The sequence below is a fragment of the Eriocheir sinensis genome, unplaced genomic scaffold (assembly GCF_024679095.1).
Source record: "Eriocheir sinensis breed Jianghai 21 unplaced genomic scaffold, ASM2467909v1 Scaffold942, whole genome shotgun sequence".
Taxonomy (NCBI): domain Eukaryota; kingdom Metazoa; phylum Arthropoda; class Malacostraca; order Decapoda; family Varunidae; genus Eriocheir; species Eriocheir sinensis.
Genome location: NW_026112322.1, coordinates 82,501 through 105,000, shown reverse-complemented (window position 1 = coordinate 105,000; position 22,500 = coordinate 82,501). Strand labels below are relative to the sequence as shown.

The 22,500-nt window shown below is 43.0% G+C and overlaps 2 protein-coding genes across 4 annotated transcripts in view; both read right to left on the bottom strand.

Annotated features, from left to right (window-relative positions):
- Positions 1-1,241, bottom strand: part of LOC126994978 (urea transporter 1-like) — a 20,690-nt gene extending 19,449 nt beyond the window's left edge. For all 3 annotated transcript variants that reach the window (XR_007749761.1, XM_050854252.1, XM_050854254.1), the window contains exon 1: positions 1,078-1,241. The gene's annotated coding sequence lies outside the window, so the exon portion shown is untranslated. The remainder of the gene's footprint in view (positions 1-1,077) is intronic.
- A 761-nt stretch (positions 1,242-2,002) lies between these two features.
- LOC126994977 (uncharacterized) lies at positions 2,003-16,899 on the bottom strand. Its single transcript, XM_050854251.1, has 5 exons — positions 16,846-16,899; positions 10,220-11,082; positions 8,884-9,385; positions 5,507-6,043; positions 2,003-4,380 (listed from the first exon to the last, which is right to left on the bottom strand). Exons 2-5 carry the CDS (start codon positions 10,356-10,358, stop codon positions 3,981-3,983), a joined length of 1,578 nt encoding a protein of 525 aa, XP_050710208.1. The 5' UTR covers positions 10,359-11,082; positions 16,846-16,899; the 3' UTR covers positions 2,003-3,980.
- Positions 16,900-22,500: the final 5,601 nt, after the last annotated feature.

The window sequence follows — 22,500 nt, the reverse complement described above, 5'->3', positions numbered from 1 at the left end:
TAAATGGAAGGGTTGAGAAGTCGGGTATGGAAGGGGATGGGTGTATGGAAGGGACGGGAGGGTAGGGTATGGAAGAAGATTGGTATAAGGGAAGATTCAGGAGGGATATGGAACTACACTGGTATATGGAAGGATTGATAAGGTGGGATATGGAATGAGACTGGTATTTGGAAGGATTGATAAGGTGGGATATGGCATGAGACTGGTATTTGGAAGGATTGATAAGGTGGGATATGGAATGGGACTGGTATATGGAAGGATTGATGGTGGGATATGGAATGGGACTGGTATATGGAAGGATTGATGGTGGGATATGGAATGAGACTGCTATATGGAAGGATTGATCAGGTTGGATATGGAATGAGACTGGTATAGGGGAGAAGGTGAGGTATGAAACGAAACTGGTATATGAGAGTAGAGATATGGAAGAAGGTATATTTTCTCTACAGCAAGGGAGGAAGCACAAGGGTAAAATTCAGACAACAATAACACACACACACACACACACACACACACACACACACACACACACACACACACACACACACACACACACACGCACAGCCCTTTAAACGCTACTCCGAATAAAAGTAGAAAAAACGAGAGGGCAAAAGAGAGGTCAATTTCGAGAAGAGAGAGGTTACTATGGGAGAAGGTGGGGTATGGAGGGACACGGTATATGGGAGGGTTAAAAAGGTTGGGCATGAAAGGAGACTGCTATACGCGAGGGTCTGCAAGGTGGCTTAGTGTGGGGGATGGATAGAATTGGTTAGGTTAGGGTGGAGTAGATGGACAGGTGCTAATATATCGGCTAATCTACCTGGGTGATTAAGGGATTATGATATATTTTTTTCTCTCTCTCTCTCTCTCTCTCTCTCTCTCTCTCTCTCTCTCTCTCTCTCTCTCTCTCTCTCTCTCTCTCTCTCTCTCTCTCTCTCTCTCTCTCTCTCTCTCATTCACACATACGAAACAACAACAAACACAAAAAATACACTGATATATTCCTCAAATCTGCTCAAAGTGAATAATTAACATGAAATCCCTCCAATTAGTAGGTAATATTCCTAATTGTCTCACCTGTAGGAAGATTTGGTGAAGTGCTGGTGATGGTGATTGTGGTGGAGGTGGTGGAGGTAGTGGAGGTGGTGGAGGTGGTGGAGGTAGTGATGCGCGTGGAACGAGAGCCGGAAAGATACTGAAGAGCTACCTTGTGTGTGTGTGTATATGTGTGTGTGTGTGTGTGTGTGTGTGTGTGTGTGTGTGTGTGTGTGTGTGTGTGTGTGTGGACTGAGTGATTGATTATGTTCGCCGGATTACATTATTCATTTAGTAAGTAATTATTTTTTGTTATTATTATTGTTGTTGTTGTTATTACTGATTGTTTATTCGCCTTTTCTTAGTCCTCTCCTTATGAATGCTTCTTATTATCTTCTCTTCTCTCTCACATACTTTCTTTAATATTTTTTCATCTTTCTATCGTTGTTAACTTACTTGCATAAGCTGGCGTCACATACTCATTCAAGAGGAAGGTATCTGGACACCTCTTCTCACGTAATTGATTGCTCATTCGGCCACCTCTTCGGATTCTTTAGAGGAGCAGCGAGTAGCGGGCTTTTTTTATTGTTGTTTCCTTTTTTTTGTGCCCTTGTGCTGTCTCCTTTGCTGTAAAAAAAATAGCTCGCTCTGTGCTTACTCAGCGTCGAAAATCTGGCGTGATGGGGAGAGGATGTGCTTGGACTGCGTGAGGTTAATTTGTTCGGCCAAGGGGTAGCTGGGAGAGGCAGTGGAAAGGAGACAGGTAAATGGAAGGGTTGAGAAGGCGGGTATGGAAGGGAATGGGTGCATGGAAGGGACTGGAGGGTGGTGGGTCTTGCGAGCGCTGGTTGATTTTTCTTCGTCTGGACAAATCACGAGGCTCAGCTGTACAGAAGTAAAATGGCCGCTCCAATTTTTTTTTTTAATTCAGTAAGGATTCAGGATAAAAAAAAGGTTTGCAGACAGATTACAACGAGTTAAGTTTATTGAGTAAAACGAAAACAAATATAATTACTAAATAATCTATTGTTCTGACTTAAAATGAAAGGAGGAGGAGGAGGAGGAGGAGGAGGAAACAGTGAGAAATAGGATAACAGAGAAGGACGAATAGGAATAACGTAGAAGAAAACATATGAAGTATTGGCGAAGTTGAGAAAAAGAGAAAGAAAATAAAGAATATGAGGAAGAGTAAGAAGAGCAGGAAGAGGAGACGGAGGAGGAGGAGGAGGATGAGGATGAGGATGAGGAGGCGGCATAGGATAAACAGAAGAAATAACAGAATGAGAAAAAGGAAAACGAAGAATGGAAGGAATAAAAAATGAAAAATAAACTTGGTGAAAAATATGAAGTTTAAGAAAAGTAAAACGAAATACAGAAAGAAGGTGAAGGAGACCACAAGAAATATGACAAGGAGGAGGAGGAGGAGGAGGAGGAGGAGGAGGAGGAAAAACCATATCACTTCTTAGAATCATCACCATTTCCATCTTTTTTTTTTTTTTTTTTTTTTTTTACAGCAAAGGAGACAGCTCAAGGGCACAAAAAAGTAAACATTAATAAAAAAAAAAGCCCGCTACTCGCTGCTCTATTTCTTCCTCCCTTCCCATCACCATCACCATCACATTGAAACATCACCACTACGTAACAGTCACATCATATATCACCACCCCACATCATCACATCACCATTACTCGACCATCACATAACTCCACCATATTAGTAACACCAACATCACCACCTCACTATATCATCATCACCATCGCCATCGCCTCTCACTCCCTCCCCAGCGCACCACACCATATCACCATACCAGCACCCCTCCTCATCCCTCCTCCAACACCACCACTTGCAACCACTACATCATCTCACATCACTCATTCAACATACCTTCCTGGCACGCCTGTTTCACTACATTACATCAATACCACCACATTACTCATTCAACATACCACCTCCTCTCGACTACCACTCCACACCCCACATCAACTTCCCTACCACATCACATCTACCACGTATACCTCCCCTACCACAAGACTTTGCACGTGCCACTACCATCCACATCGCCTCTACATCAGACCTCCTTCTCGTCAGCCTTCTCCACCTCACCGGAACCATAGAGTAGCAGTGTTTGGCGCCATGATGTTACAGAAAGAGCCGCGCGATATGTAGTTTGATGGTGAATTGATGTTTTTTTCGTGCTCAAGATCTCGAAGAAGTACTCAGAGCACACACACTCACACACACACACTCACACACACACACACACACACACAAAAAAAAAAAAAAAACACTATAGGTCAGTCGGTGTCACTAAACCTGGCGGGGATATAATAACCTTAGGGAGGGACACGCGGACTTGGCATCTGTGCTTGAGTGATGATCTCTGCGCCTCTCTTTGTTTACTAGATCTAACCTGCGGCAAATTCCATGCACGTTAGAATAAGTTAAGAATTAGCTAATGGCCATCAGATCAGATCAGTTGTGGTCCCGGGATATGTCTTTGCAACGGCTCCCGCATTTTCTGTTCATTCAGCGTCAATGTTCTCGTGCTTCAACTCTTCAATTCAACTTCAATTCAACTTCAACTCATGTAGTACCATCACCCAAGCAATGATACCATGTCCGCGAGTCCCTCCCTGAAGGATTATCCCCGCCAGGTTTCGTGACACCGACTAAAATGTGTGTGTGTGGGGGGGGGGGGGCTAGGGGGGGATTCTGTGTGGTCTGGGTACTTCTTCGAGATCTTGAGCACGAAAAAAACATCAATTCACCATCAAATTGCAGTTAGCGTGACATCTACTAATTTTTTTTTATAGTGTATCAGCATCAATGTGAGTTTCGCGCGGATCTTTGGTAACTAACAACATGGTGCCTGTGATCAAGTTGAAGTTCTATGGCTTTGCACCAACACCTCACCCAACCCTCTTCACCAGCAGCGCCACCACACACTACCCGTCCAGCACGCCCGCCTGGTACGCCTCCTCCAGTGTGTCCAGCAGGCGGGAGGTCATCACATGGTTCTCGCCGCTCAACAACTCGTCGAGCAGCGGCTGGAAGTTCTTCTTGGTGCTGTTCAAGATGGACTCCCTGAACCAGCCGTTGAGGACTAGGGGCACCATGACCTTACCCAGCATCCTCAGCGCCACGGCCTTCAACCCTGAGTTGGGGGAACCTTTCTTGAAGCACTCCGGAGCCTTGCGTGACAGTACGATGGTGTTGGCGAACAGCCCGGCCTGCATATACCCGACTACAGACGTGCGGCGCCACTCCTTCAAGAACTCCGTGAAGTCGTAGCCCACCACAGGTGCTCCCAGGGCGGTGGTGGCGGCCGTGAAGGTGCTGTGGTACCTGAAGTGTAGTGAGCTTGTAAATATTTACCGTATTTAGAGAACAGGAGAAAAAAGAGCCCGCAACACGCAGCTCCAAATATATAGGCGACAGGAAAAGAAGCCGAACAGTAAGGTTAATTAATTTTGAGGCGTTCCTCTCTTGAGAGGCTCCACGCTGTAGGGATGAGAAAATACAGGTTCTAGAATTTCCCAATGAAAGGGATGAAATAATGAAGGTACTGCCTGGCATACATTCCAAAATTTTGGTGCTAGGTTATGCTGAAAGATGAGTGAGATCAGAGCCAGCAGTTTGCCGGGCAGCGGCAAACACACTGTAGTACATTCACAGCGCAGCAAGCTAGTAAGGGTAACATGTATGAGCTCTGCCAGTCACTAGATTAACTTACACATCAGCTTGTCAGCAATCGCAAGAATTAGCGTAAACTAACCCAGGTATGAAGCACCCCATGCACGGTTGTTGACAAGTATAATTCAGCAAGCGATGGGTGAGTGACTCGTGTGTGGGCGAGGCGTTCAGGACGATGCAAGTTCGTGTCCCGCCCGCCGCTACAAACAAGCTAGAGGTATTTTAGCCATCGCCGAGTGGCTTAATACTATCCACATGCTGTCCTGAAGACCACCCATCAACCCGAACTCTAGATTCTTTTTAAAAGAGGATCAGTGATAAACTTCGGGGGGCAGCATGAGCTGAGCAAGATGGCGCCACTATAAACACTTGCCTGCGCCATAACGGGTTGGGGTCGACCACCAGGCCCCCATAAAGCCTACCGGATCCATAAGCGAAACGTAAAAAGAAAAAGAAACTCTAGACGAAGTGTATATGGAACCCTGTAAGTTGTTAACTTAACCTCATTATATTTTTACAATAGCTCCAAAAACTCGTTGTATTTTCTAGCCTAAACTTTTTGAGATCAACAACGTTACATATTAAGATGTGCGAGTTTGGCGAATCACAACTTCATAAGTCATATGTATTACGAAAGTCATCGTTCACTCCGTGTACTAACTGTTTTTGAAAATATACAACTGCATAATAGCAAACTAGAATAAGCGTAACCTAACCAAATCAGAAAGCAGCACACAATTTATCTATCTACAGCGCAGCAAACCAAGCACTACCGCACCTCTGGAGGACTTCCTGCAGGTGTTGTTGACGCAGGGAGCGAGTAGTGCAGTTGAAGACCAGTTGGTGAAGGTCGAAGATTGGGTTCCCCCAGCGTACAAGACCCCAGTCGATAAGCATAAGGTCCTGCGGTGTCTTAGCCTTCACGCTGGTGCTGGTTGTCTCGTGACTGAACATGAGGTTGTTAGTCCAGTAATCCGCATGCACGAGACACAGGACGGGGTTCTTGGGGTTGTCCTTCTTCATAGCCTCCAGCATCCTTGCCTTGATATTCTCCTGGTTGTCTCTGAACTTTTCAACGATGGGGGCAAACTCGGGGCGTTGGCTGGCCATCTGCACCACGAAGTCAATCATCACGAACATGAAGCCAGTGAAGAAATTAAACAGCCTCTCATCCGGCAGGAATGAAGGGTAGTGGCTCAGGAAGTTGTTGGTCTTGTGGAAGGCGTGGGAAAGGGCGTGCAGACGTGCCACACGGTCAGTCGCCATGAGCACGTGTGGAAGATCCAGCCCCTCCATCTTGTCCTGTGTGGTGTACCTTTGAGGGGGAGGAGGAGTGGTTACAGTGCGGGTGGTGAGGGTGGTGCTGCCGTGGTGGTAAGGAAGATGGCAGTGTCATAGAGCTGTTTTCAAACCTCATATAGGTTAGGTTAGGTTAAGTTAATCTTCGTCAACAATAATCTGGTTGATTTGTCCTTTTGACCCGTTTTTCAAGGCGTGTCTAGTTTGTTTTGTTGATTTTTTTTAAACAATTTTTTACGACTGAGTTTGTAATATGTCAACTTAACTGTGAAAATTCAACATTTCTGTGCCTTTTTTTTTCAAAGTAAAGGAAGGAGCTCAAGGGAAAAATATAATTGAAAAAATAAGCCCGCTAATCACTGCATCTTTAAAAAGGTGTAACGGTTATTGCCCAAAGCTTTCGATAGAGTCTGGCACAACTCTTTGCTTTCTAAACTTCCCTCCTACGGGTCCTTTCCTTCTCTCTGTTCCTTTATCTCCATTTTCCTTTCCGGCCGTGGTGTCCCACAGGGCTCTCTCTGTCCTATCACCCACTCTTCCTGTTATTCATCAATGATCTTCTTTCCATGACAAACTGTCCTATCCACTCATACGCTGACGACTCCAATCTGCTTTATTCAACTTCTTTCAACGCATTGCAAGACTCTAGACTGGCTGCAGAACGCTTAACCTCAGACCTTGCTATCATTTCCGATTGGGTAAAAGGAACCTTGTGTCCTTCAATGCCTCAAAACCCCAATTTCTCCACCTATCAACTCGACAAAATCTTTCAAACACCTATCCCCTATTCTTCGACAATTCTCAGCTGTCACCTTCTTCAACACTAAACATCCTTGGACTATCCTTAGCTCAAAATTTAAACTGGAAACTTCACATCTCCTCTCTCACTAAATCAGCTTCCTCGACGTTGGGCGTTCTGTATCGTCTCCGCAGTTCTTCTTCCCCGCACAAATGCTTTCCATTGTCCGCCCTCGTATGGAGTAATATTGGAGTAGGCATCTCACGTGTGGGGGGGGCTCCACTCACACAGCTCTCCTGGACAGAGTGGAATTTAAGGCTCTTCGTCTCATTAGCTCCCCTCCTCTTATACTGACAACCTTCTACCTCTAAAATTCCACCGCCATGTTGCCTCTCTTTCTGTCTCCTATCGATATTTTCATGCTGACTGCTCTTCAGAACTTGCTAACTGTATGCCTCCCCCGCTCCCGCGGCCCCGCTGCACTCGACTTTCTACTCGCTCATCCCTATACTGTCCAAACCCCTTATGCAAGAGTTAACCAGCATCTCCATTCTTTCATCCTCTTCACTGATAAACTCTGGAACAGCCTTCCTTTGTCTGTATTTCCTCCTGCCTATGACCTGACTTCTTTCAACAAGAGTGCATCAAGACACCTCTCCACCCGAAATTGACCTCTCTTTTGGCCACTCTATACTTTTCGCTATATGGGAGCAACAGTTAGCGTTTTTTTTTTTTTTTATACATCTTCTTTTTGTTACCCTTGAGTTGCTTCTGTGCTGTAAAAAAAAAAGGAGAGGTCATTTTCGTGTGGAGAGATGTCTCGATACTCTCCTCTCGAAAGAGTTCAAGTCGTAGGCAGGAGGAAATACAGACGGAGGGAGACTGCTACAGAGTTTCCCAGAGTAAGAGATGAAAGGATGAAGATGCTGCTTAATCCTTGCTTAAGGGATTTGGACAGTATAGGGATGAGTTAAAGTAGAAAGTCGAGTGCAGCCCACACACACACACACACGTGAGATGCATACTCCATACGAGGGCTAACAAGGCCCCTGTATATGAATAGCGTCTGGGAGGGAGAAAAGAACTGTCGGAGACGATACAAAACGTCCAACCTCGAGGAAGCTGATTTAGTAAGAGGAGATACCGACTTGGCTTTCAATTAAAATTTTGATTTATAGATTGACCAAGGATGTTTAGTGTAGAAGAAGGAGCTGACAGCTGAGTGTTATCGAACAGTAATTGGGGATAAGTGTTTGGAGAAACTGAGTTTTTAAGACGTTGAAGAACACCAAGATCCTGCTGCCCCATTTATAAATGATAGCAAAATCTGAGGTTAAGCGTTCTGCAGCCTCCAGTTTAGTCGTAATTATTATTGGAAGGGTCTTCTGTTGAAAGAAGTTGAATAATGCAGAGTAGAGTCATCGGCGTACGAGTGGATAGGACAGTTTGTTTTGGAAAAATCATTAGGTACCGAACAACAGAGAGAGAGAGAGAGAGAGAGAGAGAGAGAGAGAGAGAGAGAGAGAGAGAGAGAGAGAGAGAGAGAGAGAGAGAGAGAGAGAGAGAGAGAGAGAGAGAGAGAGAGAGAACCCGTGGGAGGGTAGTCTAGAAAACAAAGATTCGTGTCAACAACAAACTACCTCCCGCAAATGAAAGTGAAACAAACAAACAAAGTAGTCACAGAACTGTTCATGAATATTGATACCACGTTTAAAAAATGTGGTGAAAGTCGCGGTGGAGATAATGTATAGTGATGGTGTTATATAGGTGGGGGTGATGATAGTAGTGGTGAGTGTGGTGTTTTAGGTGGTGAAGGGGAGGGTTTAAAGGGTGTGGAGATGATGGAGGTGGCGGTGATGATGGCAAGAGGGGAGTTTTGTGCCTACACACACACACACACACACACACACACACACACACACACACACACACACACACACACACACACACACACACACACACACACACACACAACCCCCCTTCCTTTAACTATACAACCCCTCCCCTTCCCCTGACAACCCAAACACAAACACATCGCGCCCAAACACTCACAAACATACTCCACAGATGTTGCGCCGACTAAACGAAACTTTCCAACTTTCCACAAACATACTCACCCCAATACACTAACATCCTGCATCACCACCACGTATTCGTTGTAGGTGCAGACGCCGTACACGAATTCAGGTACAAGAACTTTATACCTGTCGAGCGCCTCTCCCTCCTCCCCTTTCTCTCTCAACACCTGTTCCTGCCAAGCGTTCAGGTGTGTCATTACGTCCGAGTAGATGAGCAGCTCGTTCAGGTCCATGTTGATATACTTGGCATACTCTTGGTCAAACTCACTACCTTTGTTAAATTTGGCAACCAGATTGTATTCCTTGGTTGAGGTGGTGGTGGGGGAGGAGGCAGTGGTTGTGGTTGTGGTGGTGTGGTTGTTGGTGTCTGATATGGAGTTATTTTCCTGCGTTTTCTCCTCCTTGTTTTTGCTCTCTTGGTTCTTCCTCTCCTTTCCTGTCTCTTTATCCTCCTCCTTTTCGTCCCTAATCCTCCCTGTCAGCTCCACCTCCACCCAAATTTTGAGCAGCTCTGAGGCAACGTTCTCCCCCGGCTTCGTACCTGCGGAGATGAATATGTGAGAGGAGGAGGAGGAGGAGGAGGAGGAGGAAGATGCTGCTGGAGATGAGAGGAGGAGGAGGAGGAGGAGGAGGAGGAGCAGCAACAACGAATGGAGAAAAAAAAATATATACAAAAAAGTAGTTACCTCCAATAATATTATAAACGAAAAAATGAAAAATAAGTAGGAAAGAAGGAAAGGCAAAGAAACAGCCTCTCGATAAATAAAGCCTTGAAAGAACGGCAATAAAAACAAGAACAAGAACAAGAACAAGAACACGAAACAGGGAAAAAAAATGACAATGAAGTAGAAGGAAAAAAAATACGAAGATGAAGAAATAGCCGACAAGAAGAATAAGGATAAAAGGAATGTGAAAATGGAGGAAAAATAGAAGAATAAGGAAAGTAAAGATAAAGATAAAAGGAGAAGAAAGAAGAGACGAAGGGAAAAGAAAACTATCAAAGGAGAAAATCAAAATCTTAAAACAACAAAACAAGAAGAAGAAAAAAGGTGAGAAATAGAAGAAGGAAGAAGACAGAAAAAAAACCGAATTGCGACAAGAAGACTAAGAAAAAAAAGAACAAAAAACAAACAAACAAAATCAAATGAGAATGTAAATTAAACAAAACAAACAAACACACCTCACTTCCCTCCTCCCTTCCTTCCCTTCCTCCTCCCTCCTCCTCCTCCCTCCTCCTTCCTCCCCTCCCTTCTCCCCTCCTCTCCCTTCCTTCCCTTCCCTCCCTCCCTTCCTCCCTCCTCCCTTCCCTCCCTTCCCTTCCCTTCACTTCCTCCTCCCTCCCTCTCCTCCCCTGTGTTTACCTGTCCCCGCTCACCTGCTCTGACGCTGTGGTTAATGACCTTGACCTCAGCCTGGGGGTCACGGCGCCTCTCGTAACAGGTCAACATGTACTGTAGCCACGCCTCGGTGATCTCGGCTCCAAACCTCGGCGTCTGCACCCCTCCTGACGCCATGTTGTTGTTGTTGTTGTTGTTGTTGTTGTCGGTGGTGGTGGTGGTGGTGTTTGGGAAAAATAGTTCGTGATGTGAAAATGGAAAAAGAAAAGAAAAAAGGAAAGCGAAGATAAAGATAAAAGGAGAAGAAAGAAGAGAGGAAGGAAGAGGAGAAGAAGAAGAGTAGAGAGGAGAGGATAAAAAAGAGAGGAAGAAAGAGGAGGAGAAGGAGAAAGAGAATAAGTGAAAGGAGGAAGGAGAAGAGTGGGGAAAGGAGGGGAAAGAAGGGAAGTTTTATATGTTGTTGTTGTTGTTTTTGTTGTTATGTGTCTTTCCTCTCGTTTTCTTCTTGTCTTCCTCTCCTCTTGGACGTGGAGGTAGTAACTGCTTCTTTTCCTCCTCCCTTCTTCTCCTGTCTTCTTTTCTTCTTTTTCAATATATATTTTTGGGGAACCACTTTTTTGTATATATGTTTCCTTCTTTTAGTTGTTGCTTTTCTTTTTTTTTTACTTATTTTCTTCTTCCTCCTTTTTCTTGGTCCTTTCTCCCGATCGTCTTCTTTTTATTCCTTTGTCCTTTTCCTTGTTTACTTCATTTTCCTTTTTATATTTTCTGGTGGCTCATGATTCCTTTATTCTTTCCTTTTCTCTTCCTCCTTTTCTTCCTTCCTTCCTTCCTTTATCCTTTCCCTTTCTCTTCCTACCTTTCTTTTTTCCTTCCTTCCTTTTGTTGTCTCCTTCAGTACCTGGGGAAGATAATTAGTGATGAGAACATTGAAAAAGGAAAAGAGAAGAAATGTGAAAATGAATATGAAAGAGAAGAGATGAAGAAAAATAAGAGGCGGAAAAGACAGGAAAAGAGGAAAGAGAAGAGTGGAGAAAAGAGGAATAGCAGGAAAGCGAGAAAGAAAGAGATATTGACGTAGATTTACCTTGAGTTTCAGACCAGAGAGAGAGAGAGAGAGAGAGAGAGAGAGAGAGAGAGAGAGAGAGAGAGAGAGCGCATTCTTTCCTCATGGGACAGAACTAACTCACACCGGTTCAGTTCAGGCTGCATTACGCATTCTACTCTTTTTTTGCTCCTCTCTCTTTTTTCCTTGTGGCATTTCCTTCCCGGTTATTCCAGGTGCAAGGGGAATTTCTCTCCCTCTCTCTCTCTCTCTCTCTCTCTCTCTCTCTCTCTCTCTCTCTCTCTCGCTATACACCCATCGAGAGAGAGAGAGAGAGAGAGAGAGAGAGAGAGAGAGAGAGAGAGAGAGAGAGAGAGAGAGAGAGAGAGAGAGAGAGAGAGAGAGAGAGAGAGAGAGAGTTCAATTGCAATATGTAAGATGTAAAAATAAATAAATAAAGAGAGAGAGAGAGAGAGAGAGAGAGAGAGAGAGAGAGAGAGAGAGAGAGAGAGAGAGAGAGAGAGAGAGAGAGAGAGAGTCATCAGTGAGGTCAATCGCTGTCTTTACCCACGCAGCAGCAGTAGCAGGTATAGATGACACGAAATATTGAGAAGCGGAAAGCAGGGAAAGATGTCGAGGAAAAGTAGAGCCCCTGGAAGCCTGACTCGGGTGGTGGGAGTTGGTGCATGGTGGTGGCGGAGCAAGGTCTACGAGAGGGCTGAGGCCTACTAGGCGTGGCGACTGGCCAGAACCGCTAGACAGATGTAGCTCTTATAACAGGCGGTGTGGAGGTTGAGATTTTGGGCTAAGGATAGTCCAAGGATATTTAGTGTTGAAGAAAGTGACAGCTGAGTGTTATCGAAGAATAGGGGTAGGTGTTTGGAAGATTGTGTCGAGTTGATAGGCAGGGAAATTGGGTTTTTGAGGCATTAAAAGGCGCAAGGTTCCTTTTACCCCAATCGGAAATGATAACAAGGTCTGAGGTTAAGCGTTCTGCAGCCTTCAGTCTTGAGTCATGTACTTCCTGTTGGGATGGCCTTCTGTTGAAAGAAGTTGAATAATGCAGAGTGGAGTCATCAGCGTATGAGTGGATAGGACAGTTTGATATGGAAAGAAGATCACTGATGAATAACAAGAAGATAGTGGGTGATAGGACAAAGCCCTGTGGAACACCACTGATGATAGGTTTAGGTGAAGAGCAGTGACCGTCTACCACAACGGAGATAGAACGGCCGGAGAGGAAACTGGAGATAAAGGAACATATATATATATATATATATATATATATATATATATATATATATATATATATATATATATATATATATATATATATATATATATATATATATATATATATATATATATATATATATATATATATATATATATATATATATATATATATATATATATATATATATATATATATATATATATATATATATATATATATATATATATATATATATATATATATATATTTTTTTTTTTTCCTCTTTTTCATTATCTTCTGGGTATTTTGTCCATGAGGGAGGTTGTCCTAGGGAGGTTTGTCCTAAGGGAGATTTATCCTCCGGGGGTTTGTCCAACATTTTTTCCTGTCGGCAGAACCTTGTCATTGCTGCAGCGTGTGAGCCACCAATTCTTTCCTCCTTCAGCGCAGACATACACCCGCCCCCCCAACTCCTGCTCTTCCTCCTTCTCCTGGTTTTTAGCCCCAGGCATCGTGGCGGACTTGTTCCTCTACCACCCTCTCTTCCCCCCTCCCACCCTTGACTTAAAAGCCCTTACGCTGCCTACCTTGCTTGCTTCACTGTTACTTGCGTCATCTTTCTCGTTCTTCCAAGTAATAAACTACTACTACTACTACTACTACTACTGCTACTACTACTACTACTACTACTACTACTACTGCTACTACTACTACTACTACTACTACTACTACTACTACATCTCCGTGTGTCCTTGTATATGTGCTACAAGTAAGGTATATACTCTCCAAATTAACTTGCATGCTGCATCCTGTTTCTTAACTAATTTTTTACATTATTCATTTGGGAAACTACTCGTGCTGCGGAGGCATTGGTCATTGCGAGAGCTAGCAGAGACAAAGCAAACCTCACTGTATCCCGAAAATTTTGTTCTCCTGTGAATCTAACCCCACCTAATATCACTGTCCATGAATTTATCAAATCTATTTTTTAATGTGACAAGTGTATTGGCACTCACATGACTGCTAAGCCTGTTCCACTCATCTACCACTCTGTTAGTAAACCAATTTTTGCCTATGTCCCTGTTGAATCTGAATTTATCCAGATCAACCCATTACTGCGTATCCTACCCGGTTCTCTTACCAGGAGAACCTTATGAATATCCCCCTTATTAAAGCCCTTCATCCATTTATAAACCTCGATCATGTCTCCTCGCACCTTTCGCCTTTCTAGAGAATGCATGTATAACTGTTTGAGTCTTTCCTCGTATGGCAAGTTTCTTAACCCTTGAATCATCTTAGTCATCCTCCTCTGCACCGATTCTAACAATTTGATATCCATTCTATAGTAAGGTGACCAGAACTGAACCGCATAAGCAAGATGGGGTCTAACTAATGCTAAATATAGCTTGAAGAAGACTTTGGTGCTTCTATTGCTTACGCTCCTTGAAATAAAACCCAGTACCCTGTTTGCTCGATTTCTAGCTTAAATGCATTGTGCCCTTGGACGGAGATGAGAGCTCACTAAGACCCCTAAATCCCTCTCGCACACAGAACTGCTTATGGGAGTGTCATTTAAGCAATAGTTATGTGAGGGGTTGTTCCTACCTACACTCAGAATACTGCACTTCCTTACATTGAACTCCATCTGCCATTTATCTGCCCAATCATACAATCTGTTTAGTTCATCCTGGAGAATACTAGCGTCCTGATCCGACTCAATTACTCTACCGATCTTGGTATCATCAGCAAACTTACTAACATCACCACTAATACCTGTATCTAAGTCATTGATATAAATGATGAACAATAGTGGACCTAATACCGAACCTTGTGGGACCCCACTCGTAACACATCCCCAGTCAGATCTTTGACCATTGATTTGCAGCCTTTGCTTCCTATTGCTAAGCCACGCCTTGACCCTGTTCAAAACTTTACCCTCTACTCCGTGAGCCTGTAATTTAAGCAACAGTAGGTGCTGAGGAACTTTGTCAAACGCTTTACTAAAATCAATATAAATTACATCATGATTTTCATCTCTGTCTACCGTCCCAAATACTTTATTGTAGAAGGACAAGAGATTGGTGAGGCATGACCTACCTTTCGTGAACTCATGCTGCGAGTCGTGAATTCAGCTATGTTTCTCTAGATGCTCCCGAATGTTCCTGGCTATTATGGACTCCAGCATCTTGCCTATAACTGACGTTAAGCTAATTGGGCGATAGTTGGAAGCAGCTGACCTGTCTCCCTTTTTGAAAATAGGCGTCACATTAGCTACTTTCCATAGGCTGGGCACGTAACCAGTATTTACCAACATCTTAAAGATCACGTCTTATCACCTTTCTCCACAAGTGCTTTTATTTCTTTATTTATCTATCTCTCCATAAACACTCGTGCGCGGAGTCAAGGACGCCCACAGTATGACGCGTTGCCTCGATGTTTCACTCCGTCTCTTATCACAGTTCGCCTCGCTGACTGTGAAATACGGTTACACGAATTCAGCTTCAGGTATCCCCAAATAGCCACAGTTCATCGTCCACAGGTTCCCCAAATAGCCACACTTCATCGTCCACAGGTTCCCCAAATAGCCACAGTTCACCGTCCCCAAGTTCCCCAAATAGCCACAGTTCATCGTCCCCAAATACCCCAAATCGCCACAGTTCACCGTCCCCAGGTTCCCCAAATAGCCACAGTTCATCGTCCCCAGGTTCCCCAAATAGCCACAGTTCACCGTCCCCAGGTTCCCCAAATAGCCACAGTTCACCGTCCCCAGGTTCCCCAAATAGCCACAGTTCACCGTCCCAGGTTCCCCAAATAGCCACAGTTCACCGTCCCCAGGTTCCCCAAATAGCCACAGTTCATCGTCCCCAAGTTCCCCAAATAGCCACAGTTCATCGTCCCCAGGTTCCCCAAATAGCCACAGTTCATCGTCCCCAGGTTCCCCAAATAGCCACAGTTCATCGTCCCCAAGTTCCCCAAATAGCCACAGTTCATCGTCCCCAGGTTCCCCAAATAGCCACAGTTCATCGTCCCCAAGTTCCCCAAATAGCCACAGTTCATCGTCCCCAGGTTCCCCAAATAGCCACAGTTCATCGTCCCCAAGTTCCCCAAATAGCCACAGTTCACCGTCCACAGGTTCCCCAAATAGCCACAGTTCATCATCCCCAGGTTCCCCAAATAGCCACAGTTCACCGTCCCAGGTTCCCCAAATAGCCACAGTTCACCGTCCCAGGTTCCCAAATAGCCACAGTTCACCGTCCCAGGTTCCCCAAATAGCCACAGTTCACCGTCCCAGGTTCCCCAAATAGCCACAGTTCACCGTCCCAGGTTCCCCAAATAGCCACAGTTCACCGTCCCAGGTTCCCCAAATAGCCACAGTTCACCGTCCCCAGGTTCCCCAAATAGCCACAGTTCACCGTCCCCAGGTTCCCCAAATAGCCACAGTTCACCGTCCCCAGGTTCCCCAAATAGCCACAGTTCACCGTCCCCAGGTTCCCCAAATAGCCACAGTTCACCGTCCCAGGTTCCCCAAATCGCCACAGTTCACCGTCCCAGGTTCCCCAAATAGCCACACTTCATCGTCCCCAGGTTCCCCAAATAGCCACAGTTCACCGTCCCCAGGTTCCCCAAATAGCCACAGTTCACCGTCCCAGGTTCCCCAAATAGCCACAGTTCACCGTCCCCAGGTTCCCCAAATAGCCACACTTCATCGTCCACAGGTTCCCCAAATAGCCACAGTTCACCGTCCCCAGGTTCCCCAAATAGCCACAGTTCACCGTCCCAGGTTCCCCAAATAGCCACACTTCATCGTCCACAGGTTCCCCAAATAGCCACAGTTCACCGTCCCCAGGTTCCCCAAATAGCCACAGTTCACCGTCCCAGGTTCCCCAAATAGCCACACTTCATCGTCCACAGGTTCCCCAAATAGCCACAGTTCACCGTCCCCAGGTTCCCCAAATAGCCACAGTTCACCGTCCCAGGTTCCCCAAATAGCCACAGTTCACCGTCCCCAAGTTCCCCAAATAGCCACAGTTCACCGTCCACGGGGTTCCCCAAATAGCCACAGTTCACCGTCCCCAAATACCCCAAATAGCTACAGTTTAGCCCTCAATTTGCCACAGTCACTGACACTGGGCTCATGTCACTGGGTATTAGGTTTTTGCTGCCACTGAAGATCCAATATGACGTAATGAGCTCAAATGCCACACGCAGCCTTATCGTGTGTCCCCCACTTTAGTATTGCGTAAGGAAAAACAACAGGCTTATGTATGCACTAACTTTATGGCTCGCCTTTACCTTTCTCTATTTAGGATTTACACCCAGTCAAACACACTCCAGGATAGACACGTTTGTATACCTCACAAATACACTGTACTAGAAATGATTTAAATACAAGACGTTTTTACCTTGTGTCTGAAGCGTACTGTTGTTGTCTGGTGAGCTTCGTAAGGAGTCTCGCTCTCAATGGTTAGTTTTATCATTAGTCTTATCTGTTCACAACGTTATCACTCAGGTTCGCAGATAATATATTTTACCATAGTCACCCATACAAAAATCGCATTTGCTTTTTAGAGAGAACGACAAATTAGGGGTAGACTTAAGAAAACAAAACCCATGGAAGAGCTCGTTTAGAGGGAAAGATGAGACGCACCGCCAAGATGTGGGCCGTGGGGATGACATTTTCATTGACAGACTTCACTTCAAGACAAATCAGCCGCCAGATTTCACCTCTCCTTTGAGACTATCCATATTCTATTCATCGTTATATATCTATATCTATCTATCTATTTACATATCTACCTATCAATCTATATCTATCTGTAGGTAGAGAAGACAGAAGGGGGAGTGGGGGAGATGCGTTAAGGAGAGATGCTCAGGGGGAGGGACGGGGGATGGGGGAATGAAGGAGAGAGAGAGAGAGAGAGAGAGAGAGAGAGAGAGAGAGAGAGAGAGAGAGAGAGAGAGAGAAAATTAATTAAAGATAGCTATTATGATTATTAGATATGTTGGAATTGATTGTAATAATTGTAATAATGATTATGATACTACTACTACTACTACTACTACTACTACTACTACTACTACTACTACTACTACTACTACTATGCCATCACTATTACCTCTTCTCCTACAGCTGCTAGAATACAAAAAAAATGTGGACGGCAATAATAACCTTCCAGCACTTTAATATTACTTTGTCAGTGTCGTGCTCTGGAAAACCAATAGAGGTATGCTTTAATTATGACGTCACTTATATCTGTCTCTCCTTTTTAATCGAGCATCCAACACAGGCGCCGATTATTGTCAGAGAGCCGATCCGTGAGGGAGAATAATTGAGGAGGAATATATAGAAAAAGTGTGTTAGGTGGATAAATGTAAGAAGCGCCCCCCCTCACACACACACACAAAAAGAGATGTTAGAATACGTGAGGGAAAATAATATAGGAAGAAAATGTTGGAGAAATGTTTTGAGTGTAGGGAAATGTAATATGCCCCTCCACCCAAAAAAAAAAGAGAGATAAGTTAAAATACGTGAGGGAAAATAATATAGGAAGAAAATGTTGGAGAAATGTTTTGAGTGTAGGGAAATGTAAAATGCCCCTCCCCCCAAAAAATCGCGAGGAAAAATAAAATGGGAAGAAAAATGTAGGAAAATATTTAGGGAGGAAAGAAATGTAGTGAAAAAAGTATAGAGAACTGTAAAATTATAAACAAAAGATCAGTTCACTAATCAAAAAAAATATTGGGGGTAGAGACATGTAGAAAACTAATAAAATAAGAAAGAGTTTAGCTAAAGAATAAAGGAATGTGTTGTGAGAAATGTAGTAAAATAAAAAAAGAGATAGGTTAAAAAAAATGTATTGGAAGTAGAGCGATGTAATAAAATAAGAAAGATGAATTGCGAAGAGGTATTGAGTGGAGAGAAATGTAGTGAAATAAAAGAGAAAAGTAAAAAAAATGTATTGGAAGCAGAGGAATGAATGTGGTAAAATAAAAAAAAGATAAAAAATGAATTGGAAGGAGAAAAAAGTAAATTAAAAAGTGAAAAAGCAATTATTGGAAGCAGAGAAAAATGGTAAAGTAAAAAAAAAGATAAAAAATAAATTGGAAGTAGAAAAAAAGTAAATTAAAAAGTGAAAAAAATAAATTAGATTATTGGAAGCAGAGAAATGTGGTAAAAAAAAAGAATGATAAAAGATGAGTTGTAAGTGGAAAAAAATAATTAAAAAGTGAAAAAAGTAATTATTGGTAGTAGAGAAATGAAGTAAAATGAAAAAAAAGAAGTTCAGATAAAAAGATGAATTGGAAGTGAAAAAAAAATAAAAAGTGTAAAAGTACTAATTATTGGCAGTTGAGAAATGACGAAAGTGAAAAAAAAAGAAGTTAAAATAAACGGAAGTTCAAAAAAAGTGAAAAAGTACTAATTATTGGGAGTAGAGAAATGACGAAAGTGAAAAAAAAGAAGTTAAAATAAACGGAAGTTCCAAAAAAGTGAAAAAGTACTAATTATTGGCAGTAGAGAAATGACGAAAGTGAAAAAAGAAGTTAAAATAAACGGAAGTTCAAAAACAGTGAAAAAAGTACTAATTATTGGGAGTAGAGAAATGATGTAAAGTTAAAAAAGAAGAAGTTAAATATATAAGTCGAGGAGTGAATTGCATAAAAAGTACAGGAGCAGATTTTAATTTTTATTTTATTTTATTTGTTTTGTCCATTTCAGATTTTTTTTTTTCATCGTCCATATTTTTTCATTGCGGCATTTTTGAATTACCCACCTGAGCTTTTTCACTACTCTTTATTAGATAATTATATTGCCTCGGTAAGAAACTTTTTTATATTCAATACGAGTCTTTTAATATACATATCCGACCCTTTGTTAAATTCATTACCGTTTTTTTATATATTTTTATTTCATATTTTTTAATCAATTTCCGACATATCTTCAGTTAATTACCGACATTATTTTTCCTACTACTACTACTACTACTACTACTACTATAACAACACTACTACTATATCATCTCTTTTACCTCTACTTCTACAGCTGCTAGAATACAAAAAATGAGGACATCAATAATAATAATAATAATAATAATAATAATAATAATAATAATAATAATAATAATAATAATAATAATAATAATAATCTTCCAACTTTCTTATATTACTTTTCTATTTCAAGTCGGCCTTTTTCATTTTTGTCTCTTTGTTTTCTATATTATTCTATTTCATCTTTTATGTTTTCTATCTATCTAGTTATGTTCACTTCATCACCGACATTATTTTTTTCATGAACATTTTTTTGTTCATGTCAGCCTTTTCTCTCTTTATCTTTGTTTACAAGTTTCCTATTTCATCAGTTTTACATTTTCGATTCATCAATTCGTTCAACTCATTATTTTATCATTATAGACATTTTTTTTCCATTTCGGCATTTTTTGAGCTTTTTCTGTTTACATTTGTTTGCAGTTTCTCTATTTTATCGACTCTATGTTTTCGATTTAGCTATTCATATCCGACTCACTATCAACATTGCTTTTTCTTTGTGGGCGTTTTCTTTCTAATATTTATCTTCTTGCCGTGGACTCCCAGCAACACCGTAAGCAAAGCGTGAGGGGAAGCTTGAAGGAGAACATGGTCGGGTAAAACTGCGTCATTATAATACTAAAGAAGATAAGTGACGTGGATAGAAAAGATGATGAGGGAAAATAATGGTTAATAAAAGTCTATACCGAGAGAGAGAGAGAGAGCTGTCATTATGGGATCCTTGTCCTGTCGTTCTATCATTATCTCCCGTAATACTACCCTGAGAGAGAGAGAGAGAGAGAGAGAGAGAGAGAGAGAGAGAGAGTTGCTTTATTGGTATTCGAAGGTGAGTCAAGCGGGAAGTCAGTCATTCTCTCTCTCTCTCTCTCTCTCTCTCTCTCTCTCTCTCTCTCTCTCTCTCTCTCTCTCTCTCTCTTTATTTTTTTTGTATTTACACTATTACACAATATAGGAGTGCTACATAATTAGTTAAGTACAGCTTCATTACAGCCGCCTATCTTAAGGCCTGCCTTGTGTCTTCTCACCCACGTCGACCTGCCATTAGCCACTGGTGCGCACACTCGTTGAAGCCTTGCAGAGTCACGCCCTCAAGGTTCTACTGCGAGGCAAGGAGAGTGTTCCACAAGCCGACGTAGGTGTACAGGAACAGCCGCTGGTAGTGCCATGTCCTGCTGCGGGGCTGGAGCAGTTGTTCGGGGGCAGACGCTACTGCCCTAGTGGTGCCCAGGTTCCGGACCCCTGGGAAGGGGGGCGATAACAGCCAATACATAGAACACTGAGTTTTTGTCACTTATTTTCAACACTAATATTTCTATTTTCCTGGACATGGGCTGGGGTGGCTCTACTACCTGCACGTTCAGTGCGTCCTTGTAGCAGAAGGCCACGCCCCCGCCCTGGGTGGAGCGGTCTTTCCTCACCCAGGGGGATTACCCATTCACCCGAGCGTAATTGGCCGGCACACTATTGTCGAGAAAGGTCTCACACACGAACACCACATCCACTCGCTGTTTTAAAACACTGTGGGTTAGTTCCCCGATGTTGGTGTGGAACCCCCTGAGGTTGGCCGACACAATTTTAAGCTCACTAAGCACTGTACTGTGGACCCGGCGGCGAGTACCGGTAGGCGGCGCCATGGTGAGCTGGGTGCGTGGGTGGCAAGACTTGCAGGCAGGGCGGGTACACAGGTAGCTGTGGAGGCCCAGTCAGCTGTCGCTGAACACTGGAGTGGTGTGGCTGTGGGTTCCAGGCAACACTCCTGAGGGCGAACAGTGTTTCCTGGCTGCTCTGCCGGACTGCCTGAATAAGTTCCTGCTGCCTCCGGTCAGCAAGTCTCACGCTGCAGGTAGAGGCGGTAGAGGCGGTGTCTCTCTCTCTCTCTCTCTCTCTCTCTCTCTTTCTCTGCGAGGGTTCAAAGAATACGTTATGTGTGTATTTATATTCAAAATTAATAAAATAGAAAGAGACGAAAGAAAATTAGAAGGGAAGGAAGGGAGAAAGAAAGAAAGAAAGAAAGAAAAGAAAGAAAGAAAGGAAGGAAGGAATTTAGGAAGAGAAAGCGAGAAAGAAAAGAATGAAGAAATGAAAAAAGGAAATGAGTATGATTGGAAAGAAATGTTGATAAAAAAAGAAGAAAAAACAAAGGAAAATGAGGAAGGAAGAGACACTAAGGAAGAAAATTTGAAGTAAGAGAATTAGTAAGTAAGAAGGAAAGAAAAAAAAGAAAGAAGGAAGAAAGGAAGGAAAGGAGTGTAATTGAAAAGGAAGCAAAAAGAGGAAGATATGATTGGAAAAATAAGGAAAATAAATAAATAGGGAAAATAGGGAAATTCTCTCTCTCTCTCTCTCTCTCTCTCTCTCTCTCTCTCTCTCTCTCTCTCTCTCTCTCTCTCTCTCTCTCTCTCGCTGCATATTAATTACATGCCAAGGTTCTTTTTTTAGTATATCATTTTTTCCCCTTCAGCCGCCGCGCTGAAATATTAAATTATAATATGCGCGTAACACCTATTTACCTTAATTACCGAGTGGCTTACCCCTCCTTACCTGTACTTACGTTAATGACGGGCAGTACTTCCGTGAAAGACTTTTTTCTGATATTTTAATTACTTTATATACGTATTAAATATCGATACTAAAAATTAATGTAAATGTGATGTATTAATAAAATAGTGAATAAATAGATGAAAAATTGAATGAGTGAACAAGATACACATACCGAGCCTCGGAACGTGCGTGTTAACCGGGTGACCTGTCCCGCGGATTGTTACGATAAATGTGTTACAGCGAAGGGGAAGGATGGAGAAGCTGTCTACTTATGAGTGAGGTCGATCTGAAAGTGCTTGGTGTCTGTGCGATGACACTGCCGGCAGGCGGAGGAAAACAACACAGTTATACGCCGTGGAGTGAGAACAGGTGACACAGTGCACGAGTCGCTGTGATCGTGGACCCAGAGTGTGTCGCAAACGTGACATGTGGACGAATGCATACTGAGAATTTTGCTCCAGTTGCAATCCATG